Source organism: Panthera leo, chromosome D1, assembly GCF_018350215.1.
Source record: "Panthera leo isolate Ple1 chromosome D1, P.leo_Ple1_pat1.1, whole genome shotgun sequence".
Taxonomy (NCBI): domain Eukaryota; kingdom Metazoa; phylum Chordata; class Mammalia; order Carnivora; family Felidae; genus Panthera; species Panthera leo.
In genome coordinates, this window is record NC_056688.1 from 85752751 (window position 1) to 85778022 (window position 25272).

The following is a 25272-nucleotide window of genomic DNA, read 5'->3' on the forward strand; positions in this document are numbered from 1 at the left end:
TCTTCTGAAATCCAGGGTTGTTGAGGTATCTGCTACCCATCTATTTCTTTTTCTTTTCCTTTTTCTTTTTTTTAATGTTTATTTATTTTTGAGACAGAGAGAGACAGAGCGTGAGCATGGGAGGGACAGAGAGAGGGAGACACAGAATCTGAAAAAGGTTCCAGGCTCTGAGCTGTCAGCACAGAGCCCGATGCAGGGCTCGAACCCATGAACTGTGAGATCATGACCTGAGCTGAAGTCGGACACTTAACCAACTAAGCCACCTAGGCAGCCCCCTATCTATTTCTTTTTCATTTATAAGTAATATGTTTTCCCCCATTTTAAAGCTTGCAGGCTTTTACTTTTAACCCCCAAGTTGTGAAAGGGCATAACAATATTTTTAATGGGTCTTTTTTCCATTCAACTAGTTTAATTCTTCATACATTTTTCCAATTTGTAAAACTATGTCATCTCCATAACTGTTTAAAAACTTTAATATTTTTCAATTAAATTTTGATTATGTAAGTAATTCACAACTAGTATATATTCTCTTTTCTACAAGTTACATCACAAATAAAGCTCAACTCATAAGCCCCAAATTTCATTTAAACCCCTTCTGTCTCTCTCAAAGCAGTTAACTACTGTTAGGGGATTGGTGTGAATTCTTCCAAACAAAAACTACTACATATGTAATAAAATATACCAGTTTTATGTACAATTTGAGTAAATAGGATAAATGTATACATGGCGTAACCACCACAGTCATACACAGAACATTCCATTCCCTCAGAAATGTGCCTATTCGTACCACTCTCCTCTTCCTACCATTTGGCCCCTGGTAGCCTCTAATCTGTTTCCCATCTCTATGGTTTGCCTTTTCTAGAATTTCATATGTATGGAATCATGTGGTATATAATATTTTGTATCTGGCTTCTTTCACTTAACATAATGTTTTTCAGATTAACCATGTTTCTATGTCTATCAATAGAGTTGATTCCTTTCACTGCTTTTATTAGCCATTCACTAGTATCACGATGGACATTTGAGTGGTTTTCACTTTTTGACTATTAAATGAGGTTGCTATGAATATCCACGTATACATCTCTATATGGACATATGTTGTTATTTCTCTTGGGTAAATACCCAGGAGATGAATTGCTGGGTCATATTGAAAGTGAATGTTCAATTCTTAAAGAAATTTCCAAACTCTTTTCTAAAACAGCTGTGCAATTTTGCATTCCTACCAGAAATGTATAAGATTTCTAATTGCCTCTTTCCTTTTTAACATTTGGTGTTATCACTTTTTAAATTTTATTTGAACAATTCTAGTCTGCACATAGTGATATTTCATTGTGCTTTTAATTTGCTTTTTGCTGATCACTAATGGTGTTGAGCATCTTTTCATGTGTTTGTTTGCCATCCATGTATCTTTTAATGAAGTGTCTGTTCGGTTCTTGTCCTATTTAATTATATTTCATCATTGATTTATATTCTGGATACGAGTCCTTTATCAGTTATGTGTGTGGCAAATATTTTTTCTGGATACAAGTCCTTTATCAGATATGTGTGTGGCAAATATTTTTTCCCAATCTGTGGCTTGACCCTTTGTTTTCTTAGCAGTGTCTTTTGAAAAGCGTTATTTATTACTTTCATCAAGTCTGATGCCTCAGTTTTTTATTTTATATTTCATGCTATATTTTTGTCCTATTTAAGAAATATTTGCAAACTTTTTTTTAAAGGGCTAGATAGTAAATATTTTTGGCTTTGCAGGCCAAATTATCTGTATTGTAACTACTTGATTCTGCTATTGTAGCAATAAAGCAGCTGTAGATAATTCTTTAGCAAATTCCATTGAAATTTATTTACAAAAACAGGTAGCTGATTGTATTTGGCCCACAGGCCATAGTTTGTTGATTCCTAGTATACTCTCGAGTCACTAAGGTTTTCTCCTTTCTTGTTTCCTAAGAATTTGTTGTCATCCTTTCTCTGTTGAATTACCTTGGCGCTTACGTAGAAAATCAATTAAATAAATATGTGTGTCTCCCTCTCAACGTTATTTTCTGTTCCATTGACCCATGTGTATGTCTTATATGGACTTCATCATTCTGTTTTTATAATGTCTTCAAATCAGGCATGTTTAAGTCCTCCAACTTTCTTCTTTTGCAAAATTGTTTTGTCTATTTTACAGCTTTTGCGCTTCCATATTAATTCTAAATTAAACTTGTTATTTTACCTGAAAAAGTTGACTAGAATTGTTCTTTTTCTTCCCCAGTTATTTTTTCCCTCAGTCCTTTGTTTTTGATAGTTTCTGTTTTTATCTTCAAATTCAATAATCTATGGTTTGTTCACATCATCTCTCTATATTGTTATGAACTTAATTTCTTTTGTTCATTTTATGTCATTTTAATGAAGTTTTTGTTTTTAAACAGTTTGTAACCACTGGTAAGATAAATTATACTTTCGTTTCTATCAAGTAAATTTTATTGGATATCCAAATGTACAAGTTACTACTTTTTAAGCAAAGGATACAGCAGTACTAAAGCTTGGAGGTAGAAATCTCAGGACTTCCAAGTCAGCACACAATGCCCATTTTGTAAATAATTTGAAAAAAGCTCAAAGGGTAGTCATATCTTCTTTGTGAGCAATTTGAAGAGTTAACTGTGAGTTCTATGAATACATTCTGTTAGGATCAAAGAGAAATTAACTAGTCTTGAATGAATGAAAAAATAATTGTAGAGAAAGCACGGAGCGGGAGGACCTGAGAGAAAAGGAGAAAAGAATGAAAGAAGATAGCCTGATTGAGTATACTTTGAGCTTGACATGCAGTTGAAATTCAGATAGAATATCCAGATGCAGTTAAAACTTTAGACACAGAAACTGGGGAATAATTGAAAATAGAGATTTGCTAGCCATCATTTCTTTCTCCGTCAGACGTTTGTTGAATGCTTACTCTGTGCCAGAAACTATGTTATGGACTGAATGTTTATGTCCTACCCCTCAAATTTATGTCCTTCTAGCCTAATAACCTCAAAAGTTATCCCATCATCAACTATAAGTTTAAAATCTCATTTGTCATCTAAATCAGGTATGGATGTGATTTGAGGTGTGGTCCATTCTGAGGCAAAATTCTCCTCTGGCTATGAACCTGTGAATCTGTTAAACCAGACAAATTATGGGCTTCTAAATACAATATAGAACAGGCATAGGATAGACATTCTCACTCCAAAAGAGAGAAATCAGAAGGGAGGAAGGAGTGATGGATTCTAAGCAAGTCCAAAATTTAGCAAGGCAAATTCCATTAGATCTTAAGGCCTGTGAATAAACGTCTTTGGTTCCATTCTCTGCCTCGTAGGCCCACTGGAGTGGCAGCATCACACCCCTTCAGCTGGGCGAAACACCACCCCCATGGCTCTGCTGGGCTCCAGTCTTGCCTTTTGAAACCCAGCTGGAGGCAGCCATGTCTCCCAGGCTTGTGTCTCTGGGCCTGTGGTAGAAGTGGCAGCCTTGATCATCTCTGAATCACCTTTGGGTTCTTTCTACTTTTTATTCCCCCCCCCCCCCCCCCAGGATAGCTTGTGTTTGAAACCAAATTGCACCATGGTCAAGACTGTAAAATCCAAGTCCAACTGCCTTCCTTAATTCCATTCTTCTTTGTCTCTAGTTCAAACTGGCAGTGTCTATGCTGGTATAATATCTGTATTCCTGGCTTCTGCTGAGCTGACTGGTTAAGTCCATGAGTCACACCCACGATCTCTTTATCAGCCATACATTTAGTGTTCTCTTTAGAACAAGCTTTTTCATTTCTTTGCAATGTGACTAGGTGAAGAATTTTCCAAATCTTCGAGTCCTGGTTCTTTTGGCTTAACAATTCCTTGCTTAATTCATTTCTCTCATTTTGCATTTTACTAGAAGCAGTCAGAAGGAACCAAATGATGCTTTCAAAACTTTGTTTAGAAACCTTATCTGCTAAATACTCAATTTTATTGCTCAAAGTCCTGCCTTGACAGAAAACTAGAACACAGCTCAGCCAAATTTTTTGCTGCTATATAACAAGAAGTGCCTGTTTTGCAGTTTGCAGTAATATGTTCCTTAGTTCCGTCAGAGACTTACTGGAATCTCCCTTAACATGCATCTCAAAATTCTTTCAGCCTTTACCCAATACCCAATTTCAAAGCCACTTCAACATTTTTAGGTATTTGTTACTATAGTACCTCCTTTATTTTGGTACCAAAATCTATCTTAGTAAAGTTTGGGCTACCATAACAGAACACCATAGACTAAGATTGTTTAAACTGTGGAAATTTGTTTTCTTACAGCTCTGTAGGCTGGGCCAATTTAGTTCCTGGGGAGGACTCTTCCCAGCTTATAGGTGACTCTTAATGTGTTCAAGCGTCATCTCCCAAGAGTCCTCTGTCCTTGTACTCCAGATGGACTGCTTGCTCTCTAGGCAGTCCTACACAGGTGTTTTCTGGCACTTTCCTTCATCATCCTAAGAGTTGCTCTGACTTTGTTGCTGGTAGAGTAGGTCCTCTAATAAGTTGAAAGTGAATGGAGATAGAGGTGTGTGAGGTGGTAGAGATTTTTAAACTTTGAATGTCTGAACTTGTCTTAATTTCACCCTTAAATTTAACATTACTTTGGTTAAATATAGGATAGTAGGCTGAAAATAACTTTCCCTCTGAAAAGTCCAAAGCCTAGAAGCTTTTTCAGATACTTTCTTTTTTTCCCTCTTGTTCTGAAATATCAGAATTATATGCTTTGGTGTATGTCTATTTTCATTCATAGTTTTAGTACTCAGGATTTTAAATCTGTAATCTCCCACTTTTCATTTCTGGAAATTTCTCTTAGATTATTTCTTGGATATTTTCCTCTGTTGTCTCTGTTTCTCTAAAATATCCTTTTATGGTGTCAACCTCCTGGACTAATTCTCTAAATATTTTCTTTTATCTCTTACTTTTTATCTTTTTAAGAGGTAGTATTGCATAATTGTTAAGAGACTGAGTGATAGAATAAGACTGTCCATTACGAATCCTTGCTCTGCCATTTACTGTCTTTGTGACCTTCAACAAGTTATTTAAATTTTATGCTCCAGTGTCTTCACCTATAAAATGGTCTTAATAATAGTGCATACTTCTTAAGATTGTTTAGGGATTAAATATGTTAATTGTATAAAGTGCTTAGAATAGTACCTGGCAGTTGGAAAGCACTTTAACACATGTTAGCTGCTATGTTTTGTTGTGGTTTTTTAAAATTATCATTACTGTCATAATTATCATCGTTGTTCCTTTATTCTTAAAGATTTGATCAACTTGATATTCTTGAACTTCTGGTCCTTTTTTTTTTTTTAAATCTCCTATTATACTTTTAATTTCTAGAAGCTCAGGTTTTTCTGACTGTTTCCTTTTACTGAAGTGTTTTATTTTTTACATACCATCTCATATAATAGATATTACTTTTCGTTCCTTTTGAAGTTTTTTTCTGTTTCTGCCATTGTTTCTATTTGGCTTAGTGTTTCAATTCCATATTAGATGCTTTATTCAAATATCTGGTAATTCTTGGTTGTCTTTTAATATTAAAGAGTGAGGGACTGGAAGGCTAGTTGGAAGTACTGTGTATTTGGGCACATAACTTGTGGTGTGATAGGTTTACTGTAAATTTAGCTAGTGGTATCTCTCTAAAGACCTTTTCCCTTAATTTTGTCAGTTTCTCCAGGAAGGATTCCTCTAATCTCCTGATCTCTTACCTATTCTGCTTAAGGATGACTTCTGGCCTTGTAAGAGCCTAGCAGTGGGAGCCAACTGTGTACATGTATTGGGGATGGGGGTTATCTCACCCTTCTGTATGAAGACTTTCAATAAGTTACCCTGTCTTCAAAATGATGTCTCACCTGTGCCCTCTATTGTGTTCCTACTGCCAAAGTTTGTCTGATTTGACCTCTCCATTTCTCTTACACAGTGGGGGGAGGAGTAGTATCCTGGCTTTTAGTAGAAAATAGGGGATCTGAGGGGTCTTACTTTTTCTTTTAAAGATTTTCAAGCAGTGCTTCTGCTTTGACACAAAAGTATTTCTCCTTACTTCCTGAAATTACTTGTCTCTTCTACAAGTATGACAGTTGTTAAGATTTGTTAAGGGCAAGTAGTAGAAACTGTGGTGTTTATGTTTATTATATTATTCTTTATTATTTTCTATGTGTTTTATATATCCCATAGAAAAAATAATAATTTGAGACGCTAAAAGTTAAAGTTACAAACAACGTTTATCGTAGCATTCTCAGACTGCAAACAACCTAAAGATCCAACAGTGGGGAAATGACAAACAGAATTTTAATGAAGCCATATAATATATAGTCATCGAAAATCTTATTTTTGAAATGTGGGAATGGTCACAATACCATATTAAAATGTAGAATCCAAATAATATACATTATCATATGTATAACAGGCAATATACATTTTGTTATATATATACATATATATATATATGTAAAAAAAAGATTGGAGGGAAATACTCAAATATGTTCAGAGTTATTATTCCTGGATGGTAGGTTAGTAGGTGATTGTTCACTTTTTTAATATGTTTCAGTATTTTATAATTTTCTTTGTTGAACATTTACCACTTTTAAAATCAATTGCTGTCCAATAAATACTGATTTTTAGAAGGATAATTGGGTACTTTTTTTTTTCATGGTGAAGAGATATTTCTTTTTTTAAAGATTTTATTTTAATTCCAGTTAGTAAACATATAGTGTTATATTAGTTTCAGTTGTATGATAGAGCGATTCACCAATTCCATACATCACCCAGTGCTCATCACAAGTGCACTCCTTAAACCCCATCACCTATTTAACCTATCCCCTGTGGTAAAAATATAGTGAAAAAATACTGTTAAAATTTTTTGTAAGTGACATAAGATAAGGGAGAGTGCAGGAAGGACAAGGAGGCCTATTACTGGAAAATAAAACAATCTCCTGGTTTTAATTTAAAAAAAAAATTTTGTTTAACATTTATTCATTTTCGAGAGACAGTGAGAGACAGTGTGAGCAGGAGAGGGGTAGAGAAAGCTGGAGACACAGAATCTGAAGCAGACTCCAGGCTCTGAACTGTCAGCACAGATCCCAACGTGGGGCTCGAACTCACAAACTGTGAAATCATGACCTGAGCCAAAGTCAGACACTCAACCAACTGAGCCACCCAGGCTCCCACCTGGTTTTAATTTCAAAAAATTAAGTTATGATGGTTCTTTAAAATCCTAGTTGATATAAGTGTGAAGTGTGCAACTGACAGTTACAAAACCTCACAGTAAATAATTTGAATTATTAGATGAATAAATAAATAATTTTTTCCACTTTCTAGACCTGCACTAGCCAATAAAATTTTCTGTGATGTCAGAAATGTTCTCTACCTGCACCACCCAATAGAGTAGCTATTAGACGTATGTGTCTATTAAGCATTTGAAATATGGCAATTGAGGCACTGAATTTATCATTTTGTTTAACTTTAATTAGTAAAAAATTAGCCACATGTGGATAGGGGCAAGTATATTTAATAACATAATTGTAGACCAGTGGTTTTGTAAATAATTCTATGTCTTAGTATCTGATTAACAAAACTAATTTAGATGTTTGGACTGATATCTAGTATTTTTTTAACACAGAAAAAGACAATTGAGGAAAAACAAATTTTAGATAATTATACATGTCTAAAATAAATAGATTTTATAAGGTAGACATAAATTCATTAAATTTAAATTTTTATAATATCTTATTTAAATTTTCTTTATTCCTCATTTCAGTAATAAAAATAGTGGTTCTTTACCCTGAGGATAGGATTGTGGAGCAGGAGTAAGGGTTAAGAATATCAGAATCTTCAAACTTTGTTTTTTAATGTTTATTTATTTTGAGAAAGAAAACAGTGCACATACACATGGCTCATGGAGGGGCAGAAGGAAAGGAGAGAGAGAATCCTTAGCAGGCTCTGTGCTGTCAGCAGGGAGCCCAGAGTGGGGCTGGATCTCACAAACCTTGAGAACATGACCTGAGCTGAAATCAAGAATTGGATGCTTGGGGCACCTGGGTGGCTCAGTTGGTTGGGGGTCTGACTTCAGCTCAGGTCATGATCTCACAGTTTGTGCGTTCGAGCCCTGCGTCCGGCTCTGTGCTGACAGCTCGGAGCCTAGAGCCTGCTCCGGATTCTGTCTCCCTTTCTCTCTGCCCCTTCCCTGCTCACACTCTGTCTCTCTCAAAACAAAATAAACATTAAAAAAAAAAAAAAAAAAAGAATTCGACACTTAATCAATTGAGCTATCCTGGTGCCCCCAAACTTTTTTTTTAACATTACAGATTTTATCTTTTCCCCACAAGACAATAAAAAATGTAGATGGAATTAAATTATCTTTGAGAATGGATAAAGCCAGGAAAATAATTGAGAACCAACCATTTAAAATAATTTACTTTAAAATAATTTATAATTTATAAACTTAATCTAGGTGTAAAAGGATGCCCATCAACCCATATGGTAAGAAGACAGTTTTTATATGTTTGAAATGTTCTAAACAGAATTTTCAATTAGTTCTCTTAAAGCAAGGTTATGGATATTTATATCCCTACTTTATCTCTGTTTGAAGTTTTCCCAAAGGTTACTTTAGAATTATTGAATATGGGTTTTATGGTTAAGATGTCAGGATACTAAATTTATATCATAGATTCTCCTATATTACCAAACAAAAAGTAATTTAAAATACTCCAAAAAATCAGTTATACTGAACATAACAAGAGTCACAGTCCAACCCAATGCCATAAATTTATAAAGTCCATTGCCAAACAAAAGTCACCATTCAGTGCTCTTCCTAACTTCACCCTCACACCCAGAAACCAAAGAAATATTACCTTAAAAAGGTAATTTGGGCTGATGGTCTTAAACTAAAGTAATTTTTCCAGAAAGCAACACTGAATTCAGTATATAATCCAAACCTTAATAGTATATCATCCCCTAAATGAGAATAAAATACTCACTGAACCAACTAATGTGAACACAGGAAGTTGCCATTTTATGAAATCTCATAAGAAAATGAAGAGCCTAGGTCTTCCAAAGAAGATGATGTTTAATTTTGTCTAAGCTCTCATCACATAAAGATAGAGAAAAATGAGGTGCGTAGCACAATACTCAGCCTTCAAACTTTAGCTAGAGGAAAAAAAGTCTGAAAGAAACATAATCCAAGAAGAGAAGGAAATTCTTCCATAAAAGATTTATATAAGAGCTTAATAAGAACATGAGTTCAAAACAACAACAAAAAGAACATGAGTTCAATAAAATATCACAGAAATGAAGTGGGGGAAAAAAAACATGAGAAGTGGATAAAAAGGATAATGGCAGAATTAAAAATACAATTTGACTTAAATAATATTATTACCCAATATTAGTAGCAGTAAGGAACAGGCTTGCAATAGTCATGACACAGTTAGAGAAATGAGATTAAAACAGTGAGAATATATGTTATCTAATAAAATTAAATTGAAGTAGCTTGTAGCTACCATATTGCATAGTGCTGATATAGAACATTTCCAACATCACAGAAATTTCTATAAGTCACAGCTGGTCTAGAAAATGGGAAAATTTAATTATCTAACATTTAAATTGTTTACTGTGTGACATTTTACAACTGTCAATGATATACCTAATATTTATATCAATAAGAATATATTCTAGTTCCGTGTAGAAGAGAAAAATAATGTTAAATGTGAGACACAAAAAATTTTACCTGAAATTACAATCTTCAGCTTAAAGGGGCCTCCAATATTACAGAGGAGAAATAACACAAAGCAATAGACATAGATATAGCCCATTTAAGTTATTAAACTGCAAGGATAAAGGAGGAATTATTCAGGCTTTCAGTCAGAAAGAAGCAAATCACCTACAAGAGTGGAAGCCTTCAATATCACAGCATCATTCCTTGTCCGAAGATAATACAGTGGCAATAGCAACACCTACCTAGTGTTAAGCTAAGCTAATAATAAATCAACTTAGTTATTAGCTAATAACTAAGCTCTAACTATATATATCTATATGTACATATAGATATATACTTAACTATATATATCTATATATACATATAGATATATACTATATATACTATATAATACTATATATCTATATATATATACATATATCTAAATACACATATAGATATAGATATATATAGTTATTTACACACACACACACACACACACACACCCAAAGCGTTGGTTGGATAAAAAAAAATTTGAAAATATAACCCATGTATTTACTTCATCACTGAGAACTTCATTGACTACTCTATGTAAAGTGGCATCTCCTCCCATTACTCTGTATTCCTTCCCTCTTTTGTCTTAAAATCCATATCACTATCCTTCCTTTGTTTATTTTGCTCACTGCTTCATCCCTTGTATCTTCCTGGAACTGCTAAATGAACACAGGTATCATTTTTAAAAACCCAAGAATGACAGAACTGTGGTAAAAGGAACCATGGTGAATCCATTTCAACAAAAACCTAAACTAAACAACTGTGTATCTGGTTGCAGACAAGAATATAAATCTATAAACCTTGACATTATAAAAATAATAGGGAAAAAGTGCTACACGCTAATTTCCTCATTCTTTATAGGAAAGAAGAAAAGAGGAACTGATTTCATTGAAAACTGAAACACATAGAAAGGAGCATAGGGACTCCAACATCTTAATGTGCTTTGTATCACACTTCTAATCCTAGAAGAGAATGTGTCAGGAAATAATCTCACTCAAAGTAAAGAATCATTGATGAGAGTCATTCTTTAAATTTTGCTTTGTTTTTGTGTTATTGTATAAATTAAAGTAAAATGTTCATTTTCCACTATTAATAGTATTTTATTACATGCTATTTTTTTGGAAGTATTTTGTCTAATATATCCATGTATGTATATAAGTTTATGCTAGGAATGTGGTTTACTTAATGATTATTGTGAGGGAGGTTGGCTTTTTAATTTTTTAGTTTGATACCTTTGTCATAGCTATTTTTCTTTTATAATTTCTCTTGATATGTCTTGAAGTTCATTAATCTTTTTTCCTGAAATGTCTAATCTGCTCCTGCCATCCAGTGGGTTTTAAAAATCTCAGATCTTGAAGTTTTCATTTCTAGAGGTTCATTTGGGTCTTTTAATAATATGTCTTTCATATCTCTATATGCTCAATCTTTATTGAACACATGGACTATAACCATAATTGTTTTTTGTCTTAGTCTAATTATATTTGTATCACTGCTGCATCTCCTTATTATGGGTCCTATTTTCCTGTTCTTTTCATTCATTTTTTTTATTGGCTCCAGATAGTATGAATTTTAACATGTGCAGTGCTGGATATTTTACATTCCTGCTGACATTCTTGAGTTAATTTCTGGGATTCAGTAAAGTTACTTGGAAACACTTTGATCACTTTGAGGCTTGCTTTTGAGCTTTGTCAGGTGGGATCAGAGCAGGTTTTGTTCTAAAGCTAATTTTGCTTCTCTACTTAAAGCCTTATGAATTACAACGTTTCTCTGCTCTGGTCGGTGAGACTATGGACTTTTTCTGGTTCTATGTAAGCTGCAGAAATCGTTCAGCTTGCTCCTTTTGAGTGGTTCTTTCACCAGATTTGGGTAGTTTCCTTATGTCTATGTACTGATCAGTACTCAAGAGTTGCCTCCAGAGATCACTGGAGCTCTCTCTCTGTGCTCCACTCTTCCCCTGTAGCTTGCCACACGGCCTCCTTGAACTCCTAGCATAGTCACTTCAACTCAGGAACACTATTAGGTTCCTCCTTTCTGCATTCTGCACTAGATATTTCCTTTTTTCTTTTTTTTAATTCAAGGATAATTAACATACAGTGTTATATTAGTTTTGGGTGTACAATATAATGATTCAACCATCAATACATTGCCTACAATTGCCAACACAAAATATGTGGCTCTGAGTAGTGGTTAAAGCAATTATTTGACTGAATTCTCATAATCAGATATTTTATTAAGTGCTTAACATGCAGCAGGCACCATTTCTTACATTTCACATTCTTTACTCATTTATTCATTACAAAAATCCAATAAAATGAATACTGTTATTTCTATATTTCAGATGATGAATAGAGATATAGAGAGGTCCAATAGGTGGTCAAGGTAACCACAGACATAGCTACTAGTGTGAAAGTCAAGACTTGGACCTAAACAATTTAGTTGTAAAATTCAAACTCATAGCCACTATACTGTATTATACCATATGCCTCACAAATATTTATTTCCATTAGAAGTTACTTTATATTTTGTAAGATGCTAATGCTTTGTTAGGAATGATGGATTCAGAGTTAAATGATATAACTCATCTAATACTAGCATAAATTAAAGTGTAGATCTATTTGGAGGTCTTTTAGTAGATAACTAAAATATATAATGGTTAATGTGTTTTCCAGCTGATTAGTTGACATTATTATAAGAATAAATACATTTGATCTTGCAAAGTAAAAGTTGCAGTTTAGACTAATTTATGACATAACACAAGATTGTGTTTACTAATCCAGCACCCCACATTATCTTTATGATTTTGACTAATAAAAAAGGCAACAATTTCATGTGCTTTCCTTCTCCAAGAAACTTATGTACTTTTTTCTTTGCGTTGTTACTGTAGTGCCTCTTTACACACACACACACACACACACACACACATATGTTTTCAATGTTTTTTATAGCTGTTCCTCCCTAGGTCAGCTTCCAAAAAAGAAAAGATAAAATTGGACTTCAATACCTCTTCACTTAATGAGAGTTAAATCTATTTTCATTGTTAAGAGAAGAGACAAAGGTTTGCATTTACAAAAGTAACGTTTGATAAGGGCAAAATAAATGCCTGTATTCTTAGTTGTTACTTCACCTGTTATTTTCATGAATGAGTTTTTTGCATTGTAGTATTACAAACCAGTAAACAGATTGCACACATGCTGTATTTTTACCTTGTGGGAAACATAACAGTAATTAAATGCAATACATAAATGCTAATTTCAGACTTTGCTTTAAATGCAATACATAAATGCTAATTCCAGACTTTGCTTTAAATATATAGTATATATATATGAAAAGAGCATACCTCTTGTTGCAATAGCATTTGGCTTCTCATGGTATACAAGTTTGAATATTTTCTTTAATTTCTAGTTCATTCCTAAAAAATTAAACTTCACAATATTATATATATAATATTTCCTCTGTTTTAGAAATAGCTATATTGTCATGACTTTATGTTTGAATCATTTTTAAGGCATCAAGACGTTGGAAAGTTCTAGTATTGCTAATATTATCATTTAAGAAAATTGTCACATTTTTAAATCACAGATGCTGAATAATGTGTCATTTTGTTTTCTTAGGAACTTCCTGCACCATTACTTGATGATAATGTTAAAAAAGATTTTGATGAAGATGCATGTAATCATAAAACAGCAGAATCTAACATTAAAATGAAAATAGCTTGGCGTTACCAGTTATTACCCAAGATGGAGGCAAGTCAACATAGAAACTTTTCTAAAATTTGTAAATGTACTTGTTTTCATCTTATAGATTCTTTTGTGGTATACCTGTTATTCTTTAAATGCACTATGATGTCTATTTGCTCACTTAAATAACTAATATTTTATTTGTATTTTATCAAGATGATATTTCTTACAAATAAAATTATGGCATTTTTTTTTTTTTTTTACCAAAATAGATTTCATTTCTTCTATACCCTCCATGTAGAATCTTTTATTATACGGTTGCAAGCCAGAGTAAGCAAACACATTAAGGCTATTTCTATCCAGCTTGAATACCTATAAATATTCGGTGTGGATAGACTAAGAGATAGGAAGTGAAGGGAAATTTTCTGAGAAAACAGATTTCAGTGAATCTGCCCACTGAAGCTTATGAACTCTGCTCCTAGGGAAGGCTCTATTCACTTAGCTCCTTTTTTGATTGTTTACTTCAGTCTTCAGAACACTTTAATGTCTACCAGACATTATCATATTGGTAGAAAAGAAAGAAATTTTAATATGAGACATGGCACCCATAGTCCACCCTTCCTTAGTCTTCCACATTGACTGTTCCTTCCCCAAGGACAGAAATATGTTTATAACACTCCTTAACTGCAAATGCATAATTTGGTATACTGTTTCCACTGCCTCCTTCTAAATGCATGGTAGACTGTATATCATAGCACCCTTCTAACCAAGCTTAGACAAAGCCTTAGTATTCTCTGCAATATTCTGGGTGGTCACTACCAGTGAATATGTAAGATGAAACCTGTTTGCCATTAAAAGCCTGAAATATAAAATACACACTTCTCAAGATTATGTATAAGATCTGTAGAACCTTATCCAAACCTACCTTTTAACTCCTCCTGTGTGATTATAAAACACTATATTCACCTGTCCTATGAGAGTTGCTCCTTATAAATAGCTTATATTTATGCTGGTAATGATCTTCCCTTTCTTATTCACCAACTCAGCCTTCTCCAAGTGCGAATGTTACTACTCTGACAGTTTTCCATACATAATTATCTAATTTCTTATTTTTTGTGTTCACAGCCCTTCATGTATTTTATTTTTTTTATTTTTATTTTATTTTTTATTTTTCAAAAAAATTTTTTTAATGTTTTATTTATTTTTGAGACAGAGAGAGACAGAGCATGAGCAGGGAAGGGGCAGAGAGAGAGGGAGACACAGAATCCAAAGCAGGCTCCAGGCTCTGAGCTGTCAGCACAGAGCCCGACACAGGGCTCGAACTAATGGACCGTGAGATCATGACCTGAGCCAAAGTCGGATGCTCAACTGACTGAGCCACCCAGGTGCCCCAGCCCTTCATGTATTTTAAAGTACTTCTAATAGTGCTCACTTCGGCAGCACATATACTAAAGTACTTCTAATATAATGTTATAAGTAATTGTTGGTATAACTGTCTTCTCCACCAGACAGAATTCTCTATGAGGGCAGAAAGCCTGTTTTATTTTCTCTTGTATCTCCAGCATCTGTATTAATGCCCAGATTATAAGCATTTGTGTTTGATAAATGTATTCAGTCATTCAGCAAATATTAAGTATCAACTGTGTACTAAGTATAAAATATGGTACATAGGTACATATTAAGCAATGATAAGTTGTTCTAATTTAGCTGGAAAAGCTATTTGAATACATTTTTAAGCATGATTTGCATGACTGTGAACAAACTACAAACCGAAGCGAGGGTATTTGCAACTGATAGAATAAGGAATAAATTTTCCTTATATACAAAGAACTTCTAAAATGAATAAGGAATAGTCTACCAACCTAATTTTTTTAAAATGGGTGGAAATATACAAAGGAAATTTAGTGGCTCTTAAACATACAGAAGCAGATGCCCAGTTTCACTTACAATAAGAAAAATGCAAATTAAAACTGCACTGACCTCCTGTTTTTCTCTTAACAGATTGTCAATAACCTAAAATGTTTGGTAAGACACTAAATTAACAGAGGTGTGGGTAAATTAGTACTTTTATACTTTGCTGGTGGAAATGTAAATAAGTACAATTTCTGTGGAGGGTAATCTGGTAGTAGCCTTTAGAATTATAGAAAACATATACCCTTTGATCCTTTGGGGCATTTACATTATGAATATATTTACTTACATGTAAAATGAAATATATATGAGCTATTTTTGCAGTATATTTTTAATAGCAAAAGATTGGAAAGAACCTAAATGTCCACCAGTAAGCACCTAGTTAAATAAACTATATACCATATAAATGAACATATACCATAATATGTGTATTATGTGCATGGTATATGTGTACAGTATAACACCATATATTTGTATTAAAAAATAAAGGGAAGAAGCTCTGCATAGTCAGTTGTTACAGACATAGCCTCGCTTGGATGTGATTGAGAACTGGGTAGAAGAGGCCAAAATAAATGTAGTTATTCTGCTTAGGAAAATGTGAGTAGAGTGATAGAGATTAAAATAGACAAGGAGTGTAGGACTAGCACTTGAGAAGCCTAATGGCAAAGAACTTCATTCATGTCTTTCAGCCGATAGTTTCACTTAAGTTACTGGGCTTAATGGTGACTCTTTGGTGAAGAATGACTGTATTCTAATTTTTCTAGTGGGATTCTGAAAGAACCTGTAATGAACAAAAGCTCTAAGTTAAAATCAGCTTTCTTGTAAAGACAGTCCAGTTTTAGGTTATATAAATCACTTGTCTCTCGCATTTACTTACTTTATTTTACTCTTATCTCCATTATATTTTGGTTTTTTCATTGGTCACTAACATTCTTCACTTGAAATTATAAGTAAAGATGCAAATATCTGAAACTTAAAGCTTTATTTTTTTACTGCTTGTTACAAAATCTGTTTTGTCAAGGGGTGCCTGGGTGGCTCAGTTGATTAAGCATCAGACTCTTGATTTTGACTCAGGTCATGATCTCATGATTCATGGGTTCCAGGCTGTGCTGATAGCCTGGAGCCTGCTGGGGAGTCTCCCTTTCTCTCCCTCTGCCCCTCCTGGCCCCACTCTCTCCTTTAAAAACAAAACGAAACGAAACGAAACATAAGCCCCATGGTCAGTTTTCAAGGTTTACAGTTTGTTTTAAAAATTGTGCTCTTCTTACACTGAACTTTCCTAGATGACTTCCTCTCCCATCTTCTTGAGTTCTCCGCTAAAATATCACTTTATCAGGACTGTATTTTTTTTTCTCATTCTCTATAAAATAAAATCACTCTCTCACTGTTATCTCCTTTCAAGGTCTTATTTTTCTCCAGGGCACTTATCATCACCTAACAGATAATATTATCTCTGTCTTCCTACTAGTAGGTAAGCTCAATGGAAGAAAGGGACTTTGAATATCTTGTTTTACTGGCCTGTAGTGGGTGCTCACCAGTTATTTGTTGAATGCATGAGTGAATGAATTATATAGAATGTGAATTAAATGCAAAACTGAGTTAAGTTGCATTAATTAATATAAATAAAAAATGGCTTTTTTCAAATTTACTGTCAGTGGTCAAATTTAAATTTCTTAGTATTTATAAGTTAGCTCTGTCAAGTTTACAAAATAGAATCGTCTTCTGGCTTCTTTGCTTTTCTTTGAAATTTGGCCAGCATGTTCATTTGCCTGTCACAGAAATTTTGTGAATGAGGATTTGCTGAGATTAATAGACTTTGGTCGTCAGCTGTCATCTACTTTATAAATCCAGATTTTACTTTGCCATTATTAGTTTAAAAACAACAAAACCCTGGGTTTTCTGTATTTTATCTGTGACAAAATATAGTTAACACTATTACGAGTATAGATTAAACAAGTAGTCCAAAACTAGCTGTGGCATTTATCAGAGATGCTTCTTAATATAAGTTGCCACCAGATCCTAAGACTGTAGTCACATTCCCACTTAGGGAATGCAAAAAAAAAAAAAAAAAAAAAAAAAAAAAGATAAGAATATGCACACCTAAATCAGTAACAATAGCTCAATAAAGCATAAAACAGTGCTTCTTCCAGTTGGAGGGGTGTGTGGCTTTAAAAAGTCCCCCTTCTCTTGTCCTGTCATTTTGACTCTCTGTCTTAGGTAGGCATGCTCTTTTTTTCCCTGTCCAATCATCAAATCCTATTCCCTTTTCACCCCAAGAAATGGTAGCTTACAGGATATTCTGAGACCCAATTTCTTTAATATTGTATAGTTCTACTACCAAAGCTTATAAGGCTCTCGCACTTTATGGCAATATATTAGATCTTTATTATGTTAAATCCTCATTATACCTTGGCTTTCTATCTTATTGATTGAGCCACAATAGTCCTGTGATAGATATGTGCATGGTACAGGTGACAACAAATATCATTTTTTCAATAAGGCAATGTTACTGCAAAGGATAGTGATGGATCTTCTGTTCTCTAGTGAATCATGACACAATAACAATAATTAATATCACTTATGTAGTGCTTCACAATTTACAAAATATTCATTGCCAGTGTTGCATTAGATTCTCACAGCAGCCTAGCAAAATAGTTATTAGTGATTGAACTGAGGCTCAAAATGGTTAATTAATCATTTGGGTTCTTGCTTTCCGTTATGCCATACTGAGAAACAAGAAATGGTAACAATAATAAGAAAATGTCTTATTTAGACTTTATTTGTGTGCAACTTTTCTCTAAAAGTTTTGATTCTTTCTAACATACTGGAGGTAGGGGATGGTATTGTTTTACTGCTCTGTACCCCTGCTGGCCCCCCCATCAGAGTTAATTTTCCCTTATCATAGTAAATTTTTACTGAACCAGTCCATTATACTCTGTTCCACAACTGACAAACGTAAAGGATAGTTTGAGACTGTGAAATAGAAGTTTTCATAATGTAAAACTAAAGCAACATGTTCTTAACAAACTGAGTAAAACTGACTTAGCTATTGATGATATTTTGATTTTTTTAATGCATCTTTCATTTGTGGAGTTGACATTTTTTCATAGAGCATTACTATTCTCAGATTTAAAACATTTAGTTATTTCTTTTCCGAGGAAATATTTGAAGTCTTTGTTTTATGATTTCACATTATTTAAAAAATCTGATTGTATGTTAATGCTTTGTGTCACGGGTAGAAAAAAACCTTACAGAATCGTTTTTCCTATAAATATATATTTGTTTTCCATTTTCATTTTTATTGAAGGATTAATAAAATTTCATCATTAATAAAAATTTTTATGTCTACCTTGTGAATATTTTAGTTACCATATTTAATTATAATTTCTAAAAAATTAATAATGGTAATAAGAAAAGCTTCCAAATTTATTCTTACATTTTAATGAATTATTTGTGTTCTATATGTAAACTGTCACAGCATGAAATCAATTTTCTGCCTTGATTCATCCCAAATCAGAGATTTCTATCACATTAATATTATAATTAGAAACATTAATAGAGACGGCAACTTTAAAAGCATACTTTGCTTCTTGGCAATTTAGCATATTTTTCTGAGTGCCCAAGACTTCAAGAACCTTCAGTGCACTAATAAATTTATTAACTCAAACTTAAAAGAAGCGAAAAGTCTCTCTTTCTTTCTCTCTCCCCATGGCCAGTCTGCTAAAATAGATTATTCATGCTTATTTGATTCAGGTAGGCTTTTGCAAGCTTCCCTACTAGGCCTGGGAATGTGGTACATTGAGGCCTTTTCAGAGGCTTCTGACATAGACCAAGCTTTTATTGCATGGTGTTTTATTATTACCAAATCCTAGTCTCCACCCAGTTTGTAGGCACTCTGCTTATTCTTTTGAATCAGGAAAGGTTATCACCTACCTTAATCCATGGAGCAGCGTGGATTAAGGACACCAGTGTGCCCCAGGATTCTCAAAGAGGATCCTGGAAACTTCTTGTTTCTTCTTTTTTGCTGTCTTTACTAAATTCTATTGGGCCTTAGGAGGATTTGCATCTGAAATGGGCAACCTGGTGTTTTTCTCAATGAAGACATCAGATCAAAGTTCAGTTAGTCAAGGCCTTTCTAAAACATTAAGGGGGCCTGGACTTACACAATAAAAAGATGAGCTCTAGCAGAGATTGCAGTAAAAACATTCTGAACTATAATCCGGATAAAGAATAGATTATAGGCCAAAGAACAGACCTTGTTTAAATTGCTTTATACTAATAACTTTACATTTAAAAACTTTACCCTATTTTTAAGAAGTATACTTTAATGTCTCATACTTTATTTGTTAACACTGTCTTGGTAAACAGATAAATCATGTTTTGAGAACCACACTTGTGTATATATTGTATTGTAAACATTAGATGGAGCCAATTGATAGGTCTCTTTCCTTAATGAAAGTGAACAGTGTCTTATGGAGGGATAAACAGTCATTTTATTTAGAAAGTAAATGCCAAACTCACAGACTCTATATCAGAGAATAATATTTCTATTAGACTTAAATTTGTTTATCCTGTGTTACTGTAGAGTTGATGTTGGTAGGCATTCAGTTGAAGAATATTAATCCTTTAAGTCTCAAAATGCAAATATCTAGTGTCAAGCAAATGTCTGTTTCTTATCTAAATTTCAAAGTTGTCAGTTACTTCGTAAAATGAGAATTTACTCTTCCATTTCTGCAGAGATTATCTGCAGATTATCTGTTTTGTTGAATGTTCTGAAATATGTCTGTTTTATAGCATTCAGGACAGTGGAAACTATGTAAATTTAGATTAGAAACTATTGGAAACTATCGCCAGGTGGAACCTGTTAGGAGTTCAACTTTGTACAGAGGTGTGTACATATTTCTAATGAGTTGAATCAGCACAGAATCCATTCAAAGCAATATAATGAGAATGTTCTGTTACTAGGCCTTTACTATCCTATGTACATAAATTCAGCATCAACAGTTATTAGAGTTATTTGTGTAGAAGATAATTTGTTGGAGAAACTGACAATAGCACAAAAGAGGAGGCATCAATGAACTAATGATGATGTCAGGTTTCTGATTTATCTAATGTAGTTTATATACATTCTCCCTCTTTATCATGTGCCTTGTTCCCATCTGGAGTATCCTCAATACATTTTATACTGTAAGCTTAATTTAAAATTAGCAAGAAATTTTGAATGTATATACACACTATCTTGTGAGAATTTAGGTTTTAAATGATGCTCAGCTCAATATGTTTAAAAAGCTAGTTTTTTTGAGCCCCTCACCAATGATTTAATTGGCTTAAGTTTTCATTAGTTCTTAGCAACTCCATATTTAATTGATCATTTAAACCTGGAATCTTTAAAAAACAATTAAAACATGTATATTAATTTTTTTTCAACTCAGGAAGGTAAGAAAAGCAAAGAGAATTCTTATCAAATTTAGTGACCACCAGGAGTGAAGAAACATGGGAAATGAAAAGGTTGATTTCTAACTATTATTTAAAATAATAAAAGTTGTTGTATGCTTCTTTGAAATTTAATAAGTCTATGTGTATCAGCTCTTCCTTATCAGCATTAAAATGCATAAATGTATCAATATTTTGCTGAATGTAGTTTGAATACATTGTAGTTTAAAAAAACAATAATTAAAAAATAATAACAATAATTTTTTTAATGACCAGTATGGCTTTTCTTAACAGGCTGGACCAGTATCATCTTCAAGATTTGGTCACTATTATGATGCATCAAAAAAGATGCCACAAGAACTAATTGAGGCTTCAAAATGGCATGGGTTTTTTTCCCCAGAAAAATCATCTTCAACTCTTAATATAGAACCATGGTAAGTAATGACCCATTTCTGATTTCACAGGTTAATAGAATGCATTTTTACCACATTCTTTGAAATAATGCATAACTAAAGGTACATATCCTAATAATAAATGTTTTCTATAAAATATGTGATCTTACTTGTATATATGTTTCATAATATTTCTTTATATTTAGTTTTCTTTTTCTGGTCCTATAACTGTTGGATATGCTATTATCCTTAATTTGCAGTTTGAAAAGTATTATAATACCTCCTGTTTTTAATTTTGAGAAAATGTGGAATAGTTTTTAAATTGGGGTCTTTTAGTCCTAAATGCAAATAGGTATCTAAAAACTACTTAGCAGTGAAAATGGTATAAAGTAATGCTGTTTTTCAATAAATGTTCTTTCAGAAAGTAAATATGTTTTCCGATATTTTATTTATTAAGGCTTTCTATTTGTAGTTAGTTATTCTATAAATAAACAATCTCTATTTTTTTAGATTGCCTTAAGAGCAATGTAGGGTTTTTGAGTTTTACAGTTAAGAGCTTTAAATATTAAACAAATACAACATGTTTATAGTGATACTAACTTTATTAAGACAAAAGTCTGAAAATTACAGTACTTGACATTGAATAATTTATATATAGTGTTAAGAATATTTAATTTCAATTCTTAACTGTTGAATCATAGAAACGAATCCATGGAATAGGGTGTTGCCTCTATTTTCTTTCATATTGTAAAACCATTATTTTCAAAGTGACCTGAGTTATTAAATGGAGATTTAATAGACAGGAACTGAAATGACTTACAAGTCTAAAGTCTCTTTTCCAGGAATATTACTTGAGAATTTAGTAAAGGCTGTCTTATTTATTTTTATTAAATCTGTGTCCCCCCCCTCAAAAAAAAATTCTTTGCTTCATTATGGTTTCTCCATTCTGTGGCTTGAGACTTACCAAAAATGGTACTCTGATGTTGTCTTAATATTAATAGCAATGATTAATGATTGACTGCTGTGTGTCAATCACTCTACTACACATTGCATTTGTTGTCTAGTAAAACCCTTGTATGAAACATAACTGTATTCCCATTTTCCAGAAGAAGATACCAAAATTTAAAGAAGTTGTTTACTTGAGGCTCAACTATTAAGTGATAGAACCAGGATTAACCTAAGTCAGATCCCTCTCTTTCTTTTGCTTTACTGCTTCAAGACACTTTGGTGTCCTTTGCCTTTACCTTCCTATGTTATGGAGGAAAGAACACTGGTAAAGAAACAAAGAAAGAAATCTGGGTTCTGATGCTGAGTCCATCCTTAGGAAAATCCCTTAAATTCAGTGAAAATAAATACCCTTCTGTGAAAAATTAGCACCGGGGGATACCATTTGTCTTACCTACATCAGTAATATTTTGTTAAGTTTGAATGACTATACTGATTATACTCATTCTAAATTTTTGTCATTCAGTAAACTAGACATACATATGCTTTTATGGCTTGGGAAATAACTTTTCCCTGATTCCTCAAGCAGTAGGTGGTGGAACCCAGATTCAAAGTTGGTTCTTTCTGACTCAAAATTCTGTGTTAGCAATAATGCTATATATTGCCCCCATTTATAGAGTGCTAAGGGAAATAAAAAATATAAAATGTCCATTAAGTATGATGTAAGTGAACAAAAAATATAGTGTTACTTTTGTAACTAATAAAACATTTAAATAATAAAACTTTCTTTAAGCCCCAAAGTACAAGATTTTTGTTCATTCAATCAGCAACTAAAAGAAGGAGGGAATTAACATTTATTGAATACCTGTTCCATCTCAGGCACTGTTCCAGGCATTAGACCATGAGATAGCTCATTTAATCCTCCCACAACCCTCCGAAAGAAGTAATATTTTCTCCATTTTATAGGAAACTTGAGGTCAGAGATGCTAAGTAGCTTTCCCACTTTTTCAGGCTGTTGGTGACTAAGTCTTCAAAACCTCTGCTTTTTTTTTGTCTGCCAGGCTGTCTCCATTTGCTCCTGCAGTAAATGTGCAGCACATGAAGCTGGGTGCCAGGAAAAAAAAAACTTGATCACCTGTGAGAATATAGTCCTCTAGTCTTTAAAATACATACTTTTTCAGAATGTTTTTTGAGAGCTAGCAGTTTTGCATAGAATAGGAAAATTTATAGATTTCAATTATCAAGGCAATATTTCATTTCATAGTTAACTGATAATTCATTTATTTCATATTAAACTTAAATGCTTAATTAAATGTAATTAAACTTTAAACATGTAATTAAATTAATTTTGAAAATGAGTACTTACCATGTGGGATTTAATTTATGAAAAGCATGTGCTCATTTCACTAAAATGAACTTTACTGGTTCATTTATGGAACAATAAAGCTAAGCTTTACAGTTGTCTATACTTTTCCTGCTATTAAGACTAGAGGGTATAGTTGTGTCCCACTAACAGATGTGAGGATATAATATATAATTTCATATATTCTGAAGGCACTGTTGAAACATAAAGTTTTTTTATGGTGAGAAAAACTGAAGATCATTTAAAATTTGCATTAACTGATTTAAAATCATCGGCAGGTTTGCCCATGGAAAATGTTCATACATATAATTTAAGGTTTCAAAGCAAAGCCTGGCTGTAAAAACCTGAGAAATATCACACCAATATTACCCGATAGTTTTGTTTTAATATTTCATTGTCGTAAATCAGGTAAGTTGACACAAAACAGTGATAGGAAAACTGATTTTGATAATAAGTTTGTGATCTAAGATTATTTTTAACTTGACGTAGTTTTTTGTTTTTTTTTAATGTTTATTTATTTTGGACAGAGAGAAGAGAGCATGAGCGGGGCGGGGGGGAGGTGGGGGCAGAGAGAGAGGGAGACACAGAATCCGAAGCAGGCTCCAGGCTCTGAGCTGTCAGCCCAGAGCCTGATGCGGGGCTCGAACTCACAGACCACCAGATCATGACCTGAGCCGAGGTCGGACGCTCAACCGACTGAGCCACCCAGGCGCCCCTAACTTGACATAGTTTTGAATTAATCTTTGCTAACAGATATGCAAAGACAGTTCTGTTTTCTTACTAGAAAGATAATGCCATTCTTCATACTAGGGATGGTGTTTCAGCTTTCTTATTTATTAACAAATCTACTAACATACTGTTACAAAATGAATGTTTGTGGTTCCCTCCCCAACACCCCAAATTTATATGTTAAAGTACATATGATGGTATTTGGAGACAAAACTTTGGGAGGTAATTTTGGTTGCATGAGGTCATGAGGGTAGGACCTTAGTCTGATAGGACTGGTATTCTTAAAAAAGAGGGAAAGACATCCAGCTCCTACTCTTTCCCTTGAGCACAAATCCAGGAAGGGCCATGTGAACAACACAGCAAGAAGGTGGTCATCTATAACCCAGTGGTGGAGCCCTCACCAGATACAACCCTGCTAGCACCTTGATCTTGGACTTCTAGTCCCCAGAATTTCTACAGAATTAATTCTTGTTGGTTAAGCCACTCAGTCTATAGTATTTTGTTATGGAAGCCAAAGCCAATTGATGTACCTGCTATATTGTAAAATATTACTTTTTTTAATTGATAGACCATATCTTGAATATTGACTTTACATGCAGTTGGTAGTAAACAGAATGAATTTGTTTTGATATGTTTCTTTGAAATTCATGATTTTGTTTTTACATGGATATCCAAAAAATGGCCATTAGTTTCTCATATTAACTAGAAGTTTTGTATTAATTAATTTGAATGAACTGAATTCTGAAAGAACCATTTATCTTTTTAGGAGAACTTCTAGGAGAAAATCAATGGAGAGAGGATAAGAATATTACTTAAGATTTTAGAAGTCCTTCCTTTTCTTATTTGGCCAAGTCTCTCTACCACTTAAATGGAACATATGTATAAGCCTTCTGTAATATTTTCCTAGACAAATTATAGTTATGTACCCCCCCATAAATTCCAACTTAATTTTGTTCATACTCTGTCAGGACACTTAGCACATTACAGTATAGTTATTTGTATTGTCTACATTTTTATCTTCCCTCTCAAGCAGTGGAAATCCTTGAGGAAGGGGGTTATGCTTTCT

General features: G+C 33.3%; 1 protein-coding gene across 2 annotated transcripts in view; it reads left to right on the forward strand.

The window, feature by feature from the left end:
* The window catches only part of ELP4 (elongator acetyltransferase complex subunit 4), a 242706-nt gene that overhangs the window by 43206 nt on the left and 174228 nt on the right, over positions 1–25272 (forward strand). For both annotated transcript variants that reach the window (XM_042903923.1, XM_042903924.1), the window contains exons 4-5: positions 13368–13499; positions 21072–21211. In XM_042903923.1, the coding sequence (XP_042759857.1) occupies positions 13368–13499; positions 21072–21211 (272 nt within the window). The remainder of the gene's footprint in view (positions 1–13367; positions 13500–21071; positions 21212–25272) is intronic.